The sequence below is a fragment of the Heterodontus francisci genome, chromosome 12 (genome assembly GCF_036365525.1).
Source record: "Heterodontus francisci isolate sHetFra1 chromosome 12, sHetFra1.hap1, whole genome shotgun sequence".
Taxonomy (NCBI): Eukaryota; Metazoa; Chordata; class Chondrichthyes; order Heterodontiformes; family Heterodontidae; genus Heterodontus; species Heterodontus francisci.
Genome location: NC_090382.1, coordinates 79,079,898 through 79,092,241, shown reverse-complemented (window position 1 = coordinate 79,092,241; position 12,344 = coordinate 79,079,898). Strand labels below are relative to the sequence as shown.

General features: G+C 41.2%; 1 protein-coding gene across 2 annotated transcripts in view; it reads left to right on the top strand.

Annotated features, from left to right (window-relative positions):
• The window catches only part of sec24a (SEC24 homolog A, COPII coat complex component), a 90,114-nt gene that overhangs the window by 19,209 nt on the left and 58,561 nt on the right, over nt 1–12,344 (top strand). Inside the window, exons 3-9 of one of the 2 annotated variants that reach the window (XM_068043705.1) lie at nt 3,003–3,176; nt 5,333–5,410; nt 5,860–6,005; nt 7,571–7,752; nt 8,270–8,372; nt 8,743–8,869; nt 10,853–10,962. In XM_068043705.1, the coding sequence (XP_067899806.1) occupies nt 3,003–3,176; nt 5,333–5,410; nt 5,860–6,005; nt 7,571–7,752; nt 8,270–8,372; nt 8,743–8,869; nt 10,853–10,962 (920 nt within the window). The remainder of the gene's footprint in view (nt 1–3,002; nt 3,177–5,332; nt 5,411–5,859; nt 6,006–7,570; nt 7,753–8,269; nt 8,373–8,742; nt 8,870–10,852; nt 10,963–12,344) is intronic. The other variant, XM_068043706.1, reaches the window with a different exon arrangement.

The following is a 12,344-nucleotide window of genomic DNA, read 5'->3' as shown; positions in this document are numbered from 1 at the left end:
ATGCGGCTCACATGGCCAAGCCATCTCAAGCGCCGCTGACTCAGTAGTGTGTATAAGCTGGGGATGTTGGCCGCTTCAAGGACTTCTGTGTTGGAGATATAGTCCTGCCACCTGATGCCAAGTATTCTCCGAAGGCAGCGAAGATGGAATGAATTGAGACGTCGCTCTTGGCTGGCATACGTTGTCCAGGCCTCGCTGCCGTAGAGCAAGGTACTGAGGACACAGGCCTGATACACTCGGACTTTTGTGTTCCGTGTCAGTGCGCCATTTTCCCACACTCTCTTGGCCAGTCTGAACATAGCAGTGGAAGCCTTACCCATGCGCTTGTTGATTTCTGCATCTAGAGACAGGTTACTGGTGATAGTTGAGCCTAGGTAGGTGAACTCTTGAACCACTTCCAGAGCGTGGTCGCCAATATTGATGGATGGAGCATTTCTGACATCCTGCCCCATGATGTTCGTTTTCTTGAGGCTGATGGTTAGGCCAAATTCATTGCAGGCAGACGCAAACCTGTCGATGAGACTCTGCAGGCATTCTTCAGTGTGAGATGTTAAAGCAGCATCGTCAGCAAAGAGGAGTTCTCTGATGAGGACTTTCCGTACTTTGGACTTCGCTCTTAGACGGGCAAGGTTGAACAACCTGCCCCCTGATCTTGTGTGGAGGAAAATTCCTTCTTCAGAGGATTTGAACGCATGTGAAAGCAGCAGGGAGAAGAAAATCCCAAAAAGTGTGGGTGCGAGAACACAGCCCTGTTTCACACCACTCAGGATAGGAAAGGGCTCTGATGAGGAGCCACCATGTTGAATTGTGCCTTTCATATTGTCATGGAATGAGGTGATGATACTTAGTAGCTTTGGTGGACATCCGATCTTTTCTAGTAGTCTGAAGAGACCACGTCTGCTGACGAGGTCAAAGGCTTTGGTGAGATCAATGAAAGCAATGTAGAGGGGCATCTGTTGTTCACGGCATTTCTCCTGTATCTGACGAAGGGAGAACAGCATGTCAATAGTCGATCTCTCTGCACGAAAGCCACACTGTGCCTCAGGGTAGACGCGCTCGGCCAGCTTCTGGAGCCTGTTCAGAGCGACTCGAGCAAAGACTTTCCCCACTATGCTGAGCAGGGAGATTCCACGGTAGTTGTTGCAGTCACCGCGGTCACCTTTGTTTTTATAGAGGGTGATGATGTTGGCATCGCGCATGTCCTGGGGTACTGCTCCCTCGTCCCAGCACAGGCATAGCAGTTCATGTAGTGCTGAGAGTATAGCAGGCTTGGCACTCTTGATTATTTCAGGGGTAATGCTGTCCTTCCCAGGGGCTTTTCCGCTGGCTAGGGAATCAATGGCATCACTGAGTTCCGATTTGGTTGGCTGTATGTCCAGCTCATCCATGACTGGTAGAGGCTGGGCTGCATTGAGGGCAGTCTCAGTGACAGCATTCTCCCTGGAGTACAGTTCTAGGTAGTGCTCAACCCAGCGGTCCATCTGTTTGCGTTGGTCAGTGATTATGTCCCCCGATTTAGATTTGAGGGGGGTGATCTTCTTGATGGTTGGCCCAAGAGCTCTCTTCATGCCATCATACATTCCTCTGATGTTTCCGGTGTCTGAGGCCAGCTGAATATGACTGCATAGGTGTTGCCAGTAGTCGTTTGCGCAACGCCTAGCTGTTCTTTGTGCAGTACTTCTGGCTGCTTTAAGTGCTGCGGATGTTAAATCGCTGGGGGCTTTCTTGTAGTTCAAAAGTGCAATGCGCTTAGCGGCTATGACAGGTTCCAACTCTTCATTATGAGATTGAAACCAGTCTGCATTTCTCTTCGCACTTTTGCCGTAGGTGGTCAAAGCTGACTCATAGATGGCGTCTCTGATGTGGGCCCACTTGGTCTCAGCATCCCCTGTGGGAGTGTTTTGAAGGGCTGTTACAAGTGAATTTAGAAATTTTTGTAACAGCTGTGGGTGAGAAATTCTGCTCGTGTTGATGCGCGGGTGGCCCTTCTGCTTGGAATGATGAAACTTCTTTGGTCTGAGTCTAACCTTGCTGCACACCAGGGAGTGGTCGGTGTCGCAGTCCGCACTGTGGAAGCTGCGTGTGATTTGAACACTGTTTAAGGCGGCTCGCCTTGTGACAATGGGATAGGGAAAGGCAATATAGACTAAATGGTACAGTTCCAAAGAGTGTATGGGGACAGAAAGACCTCAGCATTGATGTACATATATCTTTTGAAGGTGGCAGGACATATTGAGAGAGTAATTAGCAAAGCATATGGGATCTTGGGCTTCTTTAATAAAGGCGTTGAGTACAAAAGCAGGAGCTTATGCTGAACCTTTATAAAGCTTTTGTTAGGTCCAAACTAGAGTGTTGCGTTGAGTTCTGGTCATCATGCTTTAGGAAGGATGTGAAGGTGGTTGAGAGGATGCAGAGGAGATTTACCAGAATGGTTCTAGGGATGAGGGATTTTAGCTACAGGGTTAGGTTGGTGAAGCTGGAATTGTTATCCTTGGAGCAAAGGAGATTCTGTCATGTTTGCATAGGGTAGACAAAGAAAAGCTATTCCCATTAGCTGATGGCACACCTTGGTTATTAAGTTTTTAAGTGGCCAGTTGAAAACAATGAATTTGACTACCTGACTGTTTGTTTTACTACTTCCACAATCAATTTGCATTCAAAAACAAGTTTCAGTGCCAAGTGCAACCTCCGTTATAGACACTTCTTTGTAATGGGCACTATTTTGTGTAGTGAGGACCAAGTTTTTCAACTTCACCCCGTCTAGTAATACATAGTACTCCAAGCCCATTTAGTATATTTTTTATGAAACATGCAAACATGCATTTAATGTTTTCAGTTTTTATTCCAGTTATTAAATTCTGAGCTTGTTTATGGGTGTTTGAGATTCCATTCTTCGAAAACTTTTGATAGTGTAATAAATTTCAAGTAATGTAAAATAGTTGAAAAGCTTGTATGTGTAACTAAAAGTTTTATTTCAGTTCATTATTTCAATATTTCTGTAGGATCAAGTCATCCACCAGTCAGCCAGCCATTACATCAGATGTATCAGCCTGGCAGGACACCCTTAGGCCCCCCACCATCAAATAGAGGTCCTCCTTTGATCAGACCAACTCATCCTCTGGTAACCACTAATCATGATGCACCACTGGCTCAAAATCTTTCAAGAGACTCTGCAGGTAACGCTTCTAAGGGACAAAATCCTTAATTTTCATGTATGCTGGTACACATGAAGATCAGGGAACACATGCTAACTGTTCCACTATACCGACATGTTCAGAGCCTAAATGCATGCTAGCTCTAAATACGTGAAAACGCTATTCACATTACCATGCATCTCAGACCAGGAAACAATTAATACTTGTTAAGCAGTATATTTGTGTCCTATTTTGAAAATAGTTCGGAATGATACATTTCTAGTTTGAAAAGACTGCGAGGTTTTATCAGGGTTATTTGCTTAAAATCTTGTATATTCATACAGCAAGTTGTAGATAAGCTTACCATTGTTACATTTTATAATGCTATTCTGTGGAAAAGTTTTTATATTTTAGCCAATTTCCTGTTGTGGTGAAAGGATAGGCTATCTTAAACGAAAAGGAACATTCTACAATGTAAAGCATACGTTAGTCAGCTAATGATAGTTGTGTGCCCCTATAAGGTTACACAATCTAATTAATGTAAGTAAACACTGGGTTAATTAATTCAAAGGTTTCTGCTTCTGCTTTGGTTGTGTCGGCATCACGGGCTAACATCCGTATTCTGCCAACATTATGAATGTTGTTAGCGTTTGCTAAACCGGAAATGACCCACTGATATGGTATTCATAATGAGCCGGTTAACTTGAGTAGCTATAGAAGATTTTTTTCCTAATCTCATGATGCGTGAGCTAAAATCTCAAAATGGCTGATTGAATTTGCTGGAGCTGCTTAATGGTGCAGTATAGTCCTTTTGCAGATTACTTTCAGGGAACAGGAGGCAGAAAATGGAATATTATGTACTGTCAGTGTATTTCGAGCAGCAACGCAGTCTTTAGTAATTTATGTGACCTGTTAAGGATATAACAAAATTTCCTCAGAATAACCTATGCTTTTGTGTGCTGTTCTAAGTCTGGAACAGTTACTTTTGCTTACATTCCAACTGTGATGGTACTTGGGCATTGAACTGCTGCTCATAAGGTAAATGGTCCAAAAGCATCTTGAAGCAGGACTGGGGGAACTGCTAAAGGATTTCGGTGGCACAAATTTTAACATGCCTTGACCAATGACTAGCAGTGATATAAAACACAGTGAATTGAATAAGATGAAATACACATTTAAATTAAAGTCATATGTGCATTTTATTTAAAATAGTTCAGTTGGGACAGGCCTGTTGAAATGAAATTGAATATTCAAGCCCTAGCTGTGGCTAAATTAGTCTGTGCCTAATCAGTGTTCTATTAATTGGAGATGTGAACTTGATTACAGTCTGCAGGGATGGATAATGTGTTCTTCAATGGCAACCTTTCTGTTCAAAGAACAACTTATTTTCAGTGAGAGCTCTGTCTTGGTGGCTTAATTTTATACGGAAATAACTACCTAAAATGAAAAGTGAGACCTCTTGACTGCTTGAGGGTTTTGGAATGAACAGCGGAGTCCTTGTCATTTGACATTCATCATTTCCCATTATTATGCTTTCCAAGTATAGCTAGAGCAAGCTGGAATGAATTAAAATCTGCAATATAGAAGATTTACCCAGTAAATAATGGAAGACAATTATCCTACAATTGGGTAATTGTACCTACAAGATCAAGTCAAACAGCATTACAGTGTTTACTTTATAATAGCTGTGCTTTGGTGGATTTCATTAGTCTTTTTGAAATAGTTTTTATATAACAACTACTTGCATTTATATAGCAGTTTTAATGTAGCAAAACATCCCAAGGTGCTTCACAGGAGTGCTAGCAAAGAAAATTTAACACCGAGCCATATAAGGTGATAATAGGGTAGAAGAGGTAGATTTTAAAGAGCATGTGAAAAAAGGAAAGATAGACTGAGCTGTTTAAGGTGGGAATTCTAGAGCATAGAGCCTTAGTAGTTGAAGGCACGACCACTAACAGTGGAACGATTAACATTAGGGATGTGCAAGAGGCCGAAATCGGAGGAATGCAGATTTCTTGAAGAGTTGTGGGGCTGGAGGTGGTTAGAGATGGGGAGGGACGAGGCCATGAATGGATTTGAAAACTACAGAAATAAGTAATTTAAAGTCGTGATCATAATGCAATAGTTATAAAATATTTAACAATAAGTGTGGTTTGTTTTCAACTAAATGTACTTGATGCTTTTTAAAATCTTTTTAGGAGTCAACTCTGGATCGTCTGGTGATCAATCTGTAGCTCCTGACAGTTATGATACTGTAGAAGGAGGGGGTGAAATCAGTAAGTACTACACTTTTAACATTGTCTATTTTTGCAGTTAGATACAGGAGAAATTAATTTGTTTTGCAACTGGATTAAAAGTCAGGGACACTTTTTTGCTGGGGTCAGTGTAACAGTACTTTGCATTGACCTTTGGGAGTGGAGAAGATTATCTGTAAACACAGAAGGCTGTACTCTGGACAACAACTTCAAGTCTGTGTAGAAGCATGCCTATACTTATGAAGGAGGTTGCACTGTGATGCTGACAAGACCGTAGTTTAGAAAATGGATTTTAGCCTGAGATTGTTAGGATGCTTGGAACAATTTTTTTCTTTACACGAAAAGACAATTATATTTGTCCACACAGCTTTCAATGCTTCAGAGCTTGTAAATCCAAATGGAATGTTACTGTGTTCTGACCTACAATTTTTAAGTAAAGTTTAACAACCTGATTTTTATGTTCGCTACAGTGCAGCCAATTCAACAAGGTCTCAAGACTAGAAGGACACTTGGCCAGTCTTATCCCTCCTTACCCCTTGGCTACCAAAACCTGGCTAGCCCTGGAATTCCAGGCGGTCAGCTGGCAAACACAGCAGGACCACAGCAATTTTCTCAGGTATGTGAGGTGCTGATCCTAGCCCTGCAGTACCTCTTCCAGTTAGTGAGAAGTGATGATTAAGAACTGTCGATACTTGGAAATCTAGAACTTTCTTTGTAAATACAATGCAAGCCCTTAAATCCATGGACAGGCGGCACGTGAGTTCCTGCTGGCAATATCTTCTCAGTAGAAGTTCAAGTTAAGATCACAGCAGCCTTCCTGAAAGAGGGACAACTGGAGAAATCATCCCAGTTGCACCCCCCTTTTTTCTTGCTGTTGATTGTGGAGTAATGTTGAAGACCTGGTGCAAGTTGCTTGTGAACTTGCTTGGAGTGAAATATAAAGAGAAGAATTTTTTTTTTAAAGAAAATCAATTTTTTCAAACTGCAAATTCTCATTTAGTGAGAAATATGATCTTCCACCATGCACAAGCAGTAAATGTACAGTATATGTGTAATAAATGTGCAAAGTTTTGAATGTTTGAAAGATTTCTGATTTGCAATCCCACTCTTAATGGAGTTATACAGTAACCCATTTTAGTCAGAGAGCTCCTTCACGATTGTTTCTGCTCAAGTGTGGTACCCGGCTTGTGTAACACACTTAAACAATGTATGCTGAAGATTGATTCTCTGCCATTTTTTATTTACTGCACAATATTTTGGAATAGATTAGCTCTGTGTTTTTAAGACCCAACCCTCCCAATAGTGGAATAAAAACAAGAAATGCTGGAACCACTCAGCAGGTCTGGCAGCATCTGTGAAAAGAGAAGCAGAGTTAATGTTTCGGGTCAGTGACCCTTCTTCGGAACTGACAAATATTAGAAAAGTCACAGGTTATAAGCAAGTGAGGTGGGGGTGGGGAAGAGATAACAAAGGAGGTCTAGATTGAACCAGGCCAAATAGTGGTATTGATCTATCCTTGCAATATTATGGCAACCTTGTGGCAAAGGAAGTTTGAATCTATTTCTGTTGAAACAAACTGCATCCCTACTGCTATCCCATTTTAAAAACTGCCTGCCACTCTGAGGGGTACCTGCAGGGATCTTGAATTGAAATTTTCCATTGCATGATACAAAGGTAATCCCAAAATGTTTTATCTTCCTTTTTTTTTTTTGCGACATCATCTTGAGCAGTCGCAGACCTAGTCGCAATTCCAAAGTGGTTTTTGGTACTCTTGAGTTTTAATAATCTCATTACAATGGCACTCTTGAGATTTATTTTCACAGTCAGTGTACGAGCAGATGGTGCACATTTATGAAAATTTTAAAGCAATTGAGTTATCATTTCTGACAGTTCTTTTCAGTGGACATCATGGGTACTCAATTAAATGAATTTAATTTGCACGTATCACTAAGGAATTTTAAAATACGCTGGTGAGTTAGGGAAAATGTGCAATAATCACAATGTAGACTGACACAACCTGTTTCAATGTGGCAGGTGCAAAATCTTTTACAGCAGCCTATTTATTCCTTGCTGTTTTCAAGAACAATGCCTGCTTCAAAAACTCTGGAAAAGATGACTTATCTGTCTTTATGTTCTGTCTGTACTGCAGCATATTCTTATATTAAAACTTGTTCTCTTCAGGCTCCGCATTTTAATCAACTGATGACTGGCATGGGTGGGCTTAGCTTGCAGCAGGGCCAACAATCAGAGGTAGTGCGACCTCTAAATCTCCTGCAGGAAAGAAACATTCTGCCTTCGACTCCAATGAAAGCCCCTCATCCAAACCTGCACAAGGATCTACAGAAGTTAAACTGCAATCCAGAGTAAGTTGTAGTGGCTTCCAATATAGTTTTATTAACCATATAAAGGTTGTGAATTTGAAGATGGTGGTGAGGGGGGGGTACTTTGCAAGTCAAATCAAACCCTAATAGAAAATTAAGATTGCTGTCGACTCCTAGCCTCTTTCATTTCTTCCCCTTCCCCACATCCAGTTGAATTGACTAAAGTGTGTCCTTCGACTAATGAAGTAGTAGTTTTAATTACTTGCTGAATTATCAACTCATTCGGGTCTTGTTCTAGAACATTATCTGACTATTTTCACTTGCTGGAAAGAGGAACTCTGGATGACCTCAGCCACCAACCCTCCCTTTTTCACATAGGAGTTCGATTATAGTATCCTGACTGCTGTCTCTGCTCAAATCAACTGACTAGGAATATTGACTAGGAATTGGACCTGGAACCTTCAGTTCCTTTATCCATGACATCTTGGAAAAGTTCTGTATCTAAAAAAAAAAGAATGTTTGATAAAATTTGCTGAAATTAAATATTTTTCTATTATAGAGTGTTCAGATGCACATTGACCAACATCCCTCAAACGCAGTCCTTATTGAGCAAAGCTAAACTTCCTTTAGGATTACAGCTGCATCCATTCAGAGACCTATCAGTAAGTGATATGCTACTGAATTATTAGTTAACATGATTTATGTTTGAAAAAAAATGTGCATTGATTTGAGCATTCTCTACTCCACCCGCACTCCTCCTCCATGTCAGGTGGAGTAGCCTGTCTTACACTCATCATCTCCCTGCAGCAATGTGGTTGAGATCAGGAGCACAGTGATGGGCAAACGGGAAACTGAAGCTCTGTGCCAACACCTGATGGATGAATGTGCTGTGCTAACTTAATTTAATTTTACTCTTTTCAATCTTTATTTTAGAAGTACACTTTTTTTAAAATGGAAGTATTTTCTTTCATACAGTTTTAAAAAATGTCTGACTACATTATTGGTGCTTAGTATGTGTGTCTCATATTGCAGCAATTGCCTGTGGTTACATCGAGTACTATTGTGAGGTGTCGTTCTTGCAGAACCTACATAAATCCTTTTGTCAACTTTCTGGACCAAAGAAGATGGAAATGTAACTTGTGCTATCGAGTTAATGATGGTAGGTTCACTTAAAAAGAGCAAAAATGCTTAGAAAACATTGAATATATTTAAATAGAACTGTTTTAAGATGAGGAAAAACAAGATCAGGATAAAGGAGTGGGTGCTGAAGTGTTGTGGTCGACTTAAGAGTGATAACAGATTAGTTGAGAAATTTTTGAAGAAAATGGGAGGTTGTGAGAGTAGGACTAAGTCGGCTTAAAGTTCTGCAAGTTGTGGAGCAGATAAAGGACGAGACACGGGAGGGCAAGAGGGTATGTAGAAATGGTGATGGTTGTGATGGTTATGAGAGAAAGAAATGTGCATTTAGATGGCACTTTATGAATGTCTCAATCAATTACTTTAGAAGTGCAGTCCCAGTTATGTAGGCAAGCATGGTATCAATTGTCATGCAGCAAGGCCTCACAAGCAGCAATTAAATCACCAGGTAATCTGCTTTTGGTGCTGGTTGAGAAATGAATGTAGTAGAATTCATTGCTCCTCTTGAAGAGTCATGAAATTGTTTGTGCCCACTTTAGTAAGCAGAGGGAGCTGCAGTTTAACAAATCCAAAGGATGGCCCCTCCTACACTATAGGAATCCTCCAGTCTTGCACTTCAGTGTTGGCCTAGAATATGTGCTCAGTGGGGCTTGAATCCACAACCTACAGACACAGATGAACAGTGCCATCAACTAAGTCAAGCTGGCATTTAGCCCAGTTGGTGAGGTGGTACCATGGAAGGGTTTGTTGATGAGAATTTTAAATTTGATTGCTCATTGGTTGGAGCTAGTGCAGGTCATTTGGAACAGGGTAAGCATGGCTTAATGCAGGATAGAATGTAGGCAGTAGAAGTTTGGATGATCTGTAATTTATGGGCAGTTAGGAGATTATCAAAGAAATGATGCCTCAATATTAACACCCCCACCCCCCCCCCCAACCCTATGTCGGGCGGGAGTGTTGGTGGGTGGGGTGAAAATTTAAACGGGAAATGCATCCCTGAGCTTCTTGCTGTTTTTACTGCGGCAGGTTTCGTGCTGTACAAGTCTCCCATCTTGGAGAGTTGGGACACTTCATTAACATATTTAAATTAGTCTTGCTGATGGGCTTCTCTGGAGTAGAGAAATTCAAGATGCAATTTAAGTATACGTTTGCACTAACACCAGTGCAGAGCAGTTTCACCGATTCTGAACTTAAGGTGCAGCCTGACTTGGAAGGTGTCTTAGTCTGTTTCATATTGGAGTCGTTTTGGGCCTTTATATCTAATACAGAACTACAGAAGTTTTATGTTGCTAAGATGTAACTATTTTGCAACTATATTAAAATTGCAGTGTAAGTTCACTTTAATAGTGTTTAAAATTGTGACATGTTGCAAGGATAAATAGTGGAAGATCATTTCTACTAGTTGGCGAATTGATAGCAAGGAGCCTAAATTTAGGATTCGTAGAAGCAGTGTGCAGGAGGGTTAGGAAATATTTCACTAGGGCTTTCACACTTGACTGGTGAAGTGGACTCAATCACAGAATTTAATTTAAAAAAAATTAGACTGGAAGGAAAATAACTAAAAACTAAGGAAGTAGCTGGGAAGTGGGATCTTATTATCTTCAGTGTGGAGCCAGCGTCAGCACAGGCACAAGGTGTTAAATGGGCTCCTTTTGTGCTTTATATTTCTCTAATTCAGGATGAAATTGACTACTGGTGGCCACTTAATGGCTTGAATGGAAAATAGAAGCATGACAAACAGTAGAGATGAGCTTCTGAGGTTGATTTGAGCCATTTATAATGACAGGACACAAGTGTGTTGATTTGCTTCTAACAGCTGATCTGAGAGCTGGATGTAGGATCTAGGTACCTATAGTGGGAAATCTTCCAGTATCCAGCACTAACATACTCACTTAGATGAGCAAAAATTTACAAAAATGCAAGCCTCTTAAAAGATAACACTGTACTGTTTTGGTATTTGTGTATTACCTGTGTAAACTTCTGAAACTGTTACACTGATGCCTAGTTCCTGAAGAATTTATGTATAACCCTGTGACTCGATCATATGGAGAACCACATAAACGACCTGAAGTTCAAAGTGCGACAATAGAGTTTATTGCTCCTTCAGAGTACATGGTGAGTCTAGCTTTTTAATTTTTAGACGAATGTATATCTTCATCCTCTTTGCCCAGCTTTTGCAGTGATGCTGAACTGTGTCCCATTTTGTTGATGAAGCATGTTTATAGAGAAGTACTGTTAAATTCCATGAGATTTTAAATTGGCTTTAACAATATGTTTAATGTCTTGTCCATGACACACTTTTCTTAGCTATTTATTGTACTATGTGTGCACTAGTGTAGTGCACCAGGAACCTATTAGCAGCTATTGGTTAAATGGGAAATTTTCTACACAGTCTATTCTGTTCTGTTGAAAAGTAGAGTTATATAAAAGCAAGTTATTTCTTTATCAAATTTCATGATCTCCAGATGTCCCAAAGCGCTTTGAAATATTTTTGAAGTGTAGTCATTGTTCTAATGTAGGGAAATGTGGCAGCAATTTGCATAGTGCAGTGTCTTTTTTTTAAATTCATTCATGGGATGTGGGCATCGCTGGCTAGACCAGCATTTATTGCCCATCCCTAATTGTCCTTGAGAAGGTGGTGATGAGCTGCCTTCTTGAACAGCTGCAGTCCATGAGACGCAGGTACACCCACAGTGCTGTTAGGAAGGAAGTTCCAGGATTTTGACCCAGTGACTGTGAAGGAATGGCGATATAGTCCCACGTCAGGATGGTGTGTGGCTTGGAGGAGAAATTGCAGGTGATGGTGGTCCCATGCATCTGCTGCCCTTGTCCTTCTAGGTGGTCGAGGTCAAGGGTTTGGAACGTGCTTTCGAAGGAGGCTTGGTGCATTGCTGCAGTGCATCTTGTAGATGGTACACACTGCTGCCACTGTGCGTTGGTGCTGAAGGGAGTGAATGTTTGTGGATGGGGTGCCTATCAAGCAGGCTGTTTTGTCCTGCATGGTGTCGAGCTTCTTGAGTGTTGTTGGAGCTGCACCCATCCAGGCAAGTGGAGAGTATTCCATTACACTCCTGACTTGTGCCTTGTAGATGGTGGGCAGGCTTTGGGGAGTCAGGAGATGAGTTACTCACCACTGGATTCTTAGCCTCTGACCTGCACTTGTAGCCATGGTATTTATATGGTTACTGCAGTTCAGTTTCTGATTAATGGTAACCCCTAGGATGTTAGTGGGGGATTCAGTGATTGTAATGCCATTGAATGTCAAGGGTAGATGGTTAGATTCTTTCTTGTTGGAGATGGTCATTGCCTGGCACTTGTGTGGCAGGAATGTTACTTGCCACTTATCAGCCCAAGCCTGGATATTGTCGAGATCTTGCTACATTTCTACACTGACTGCTTCAGTATCTGAGGAGTCGCGAATGGTGCTGAACATTGTGTAATCATCAGCGAACATCCCCACTTCTGACCTTATGATTGAAGGAAGGTCGTTGATGAAG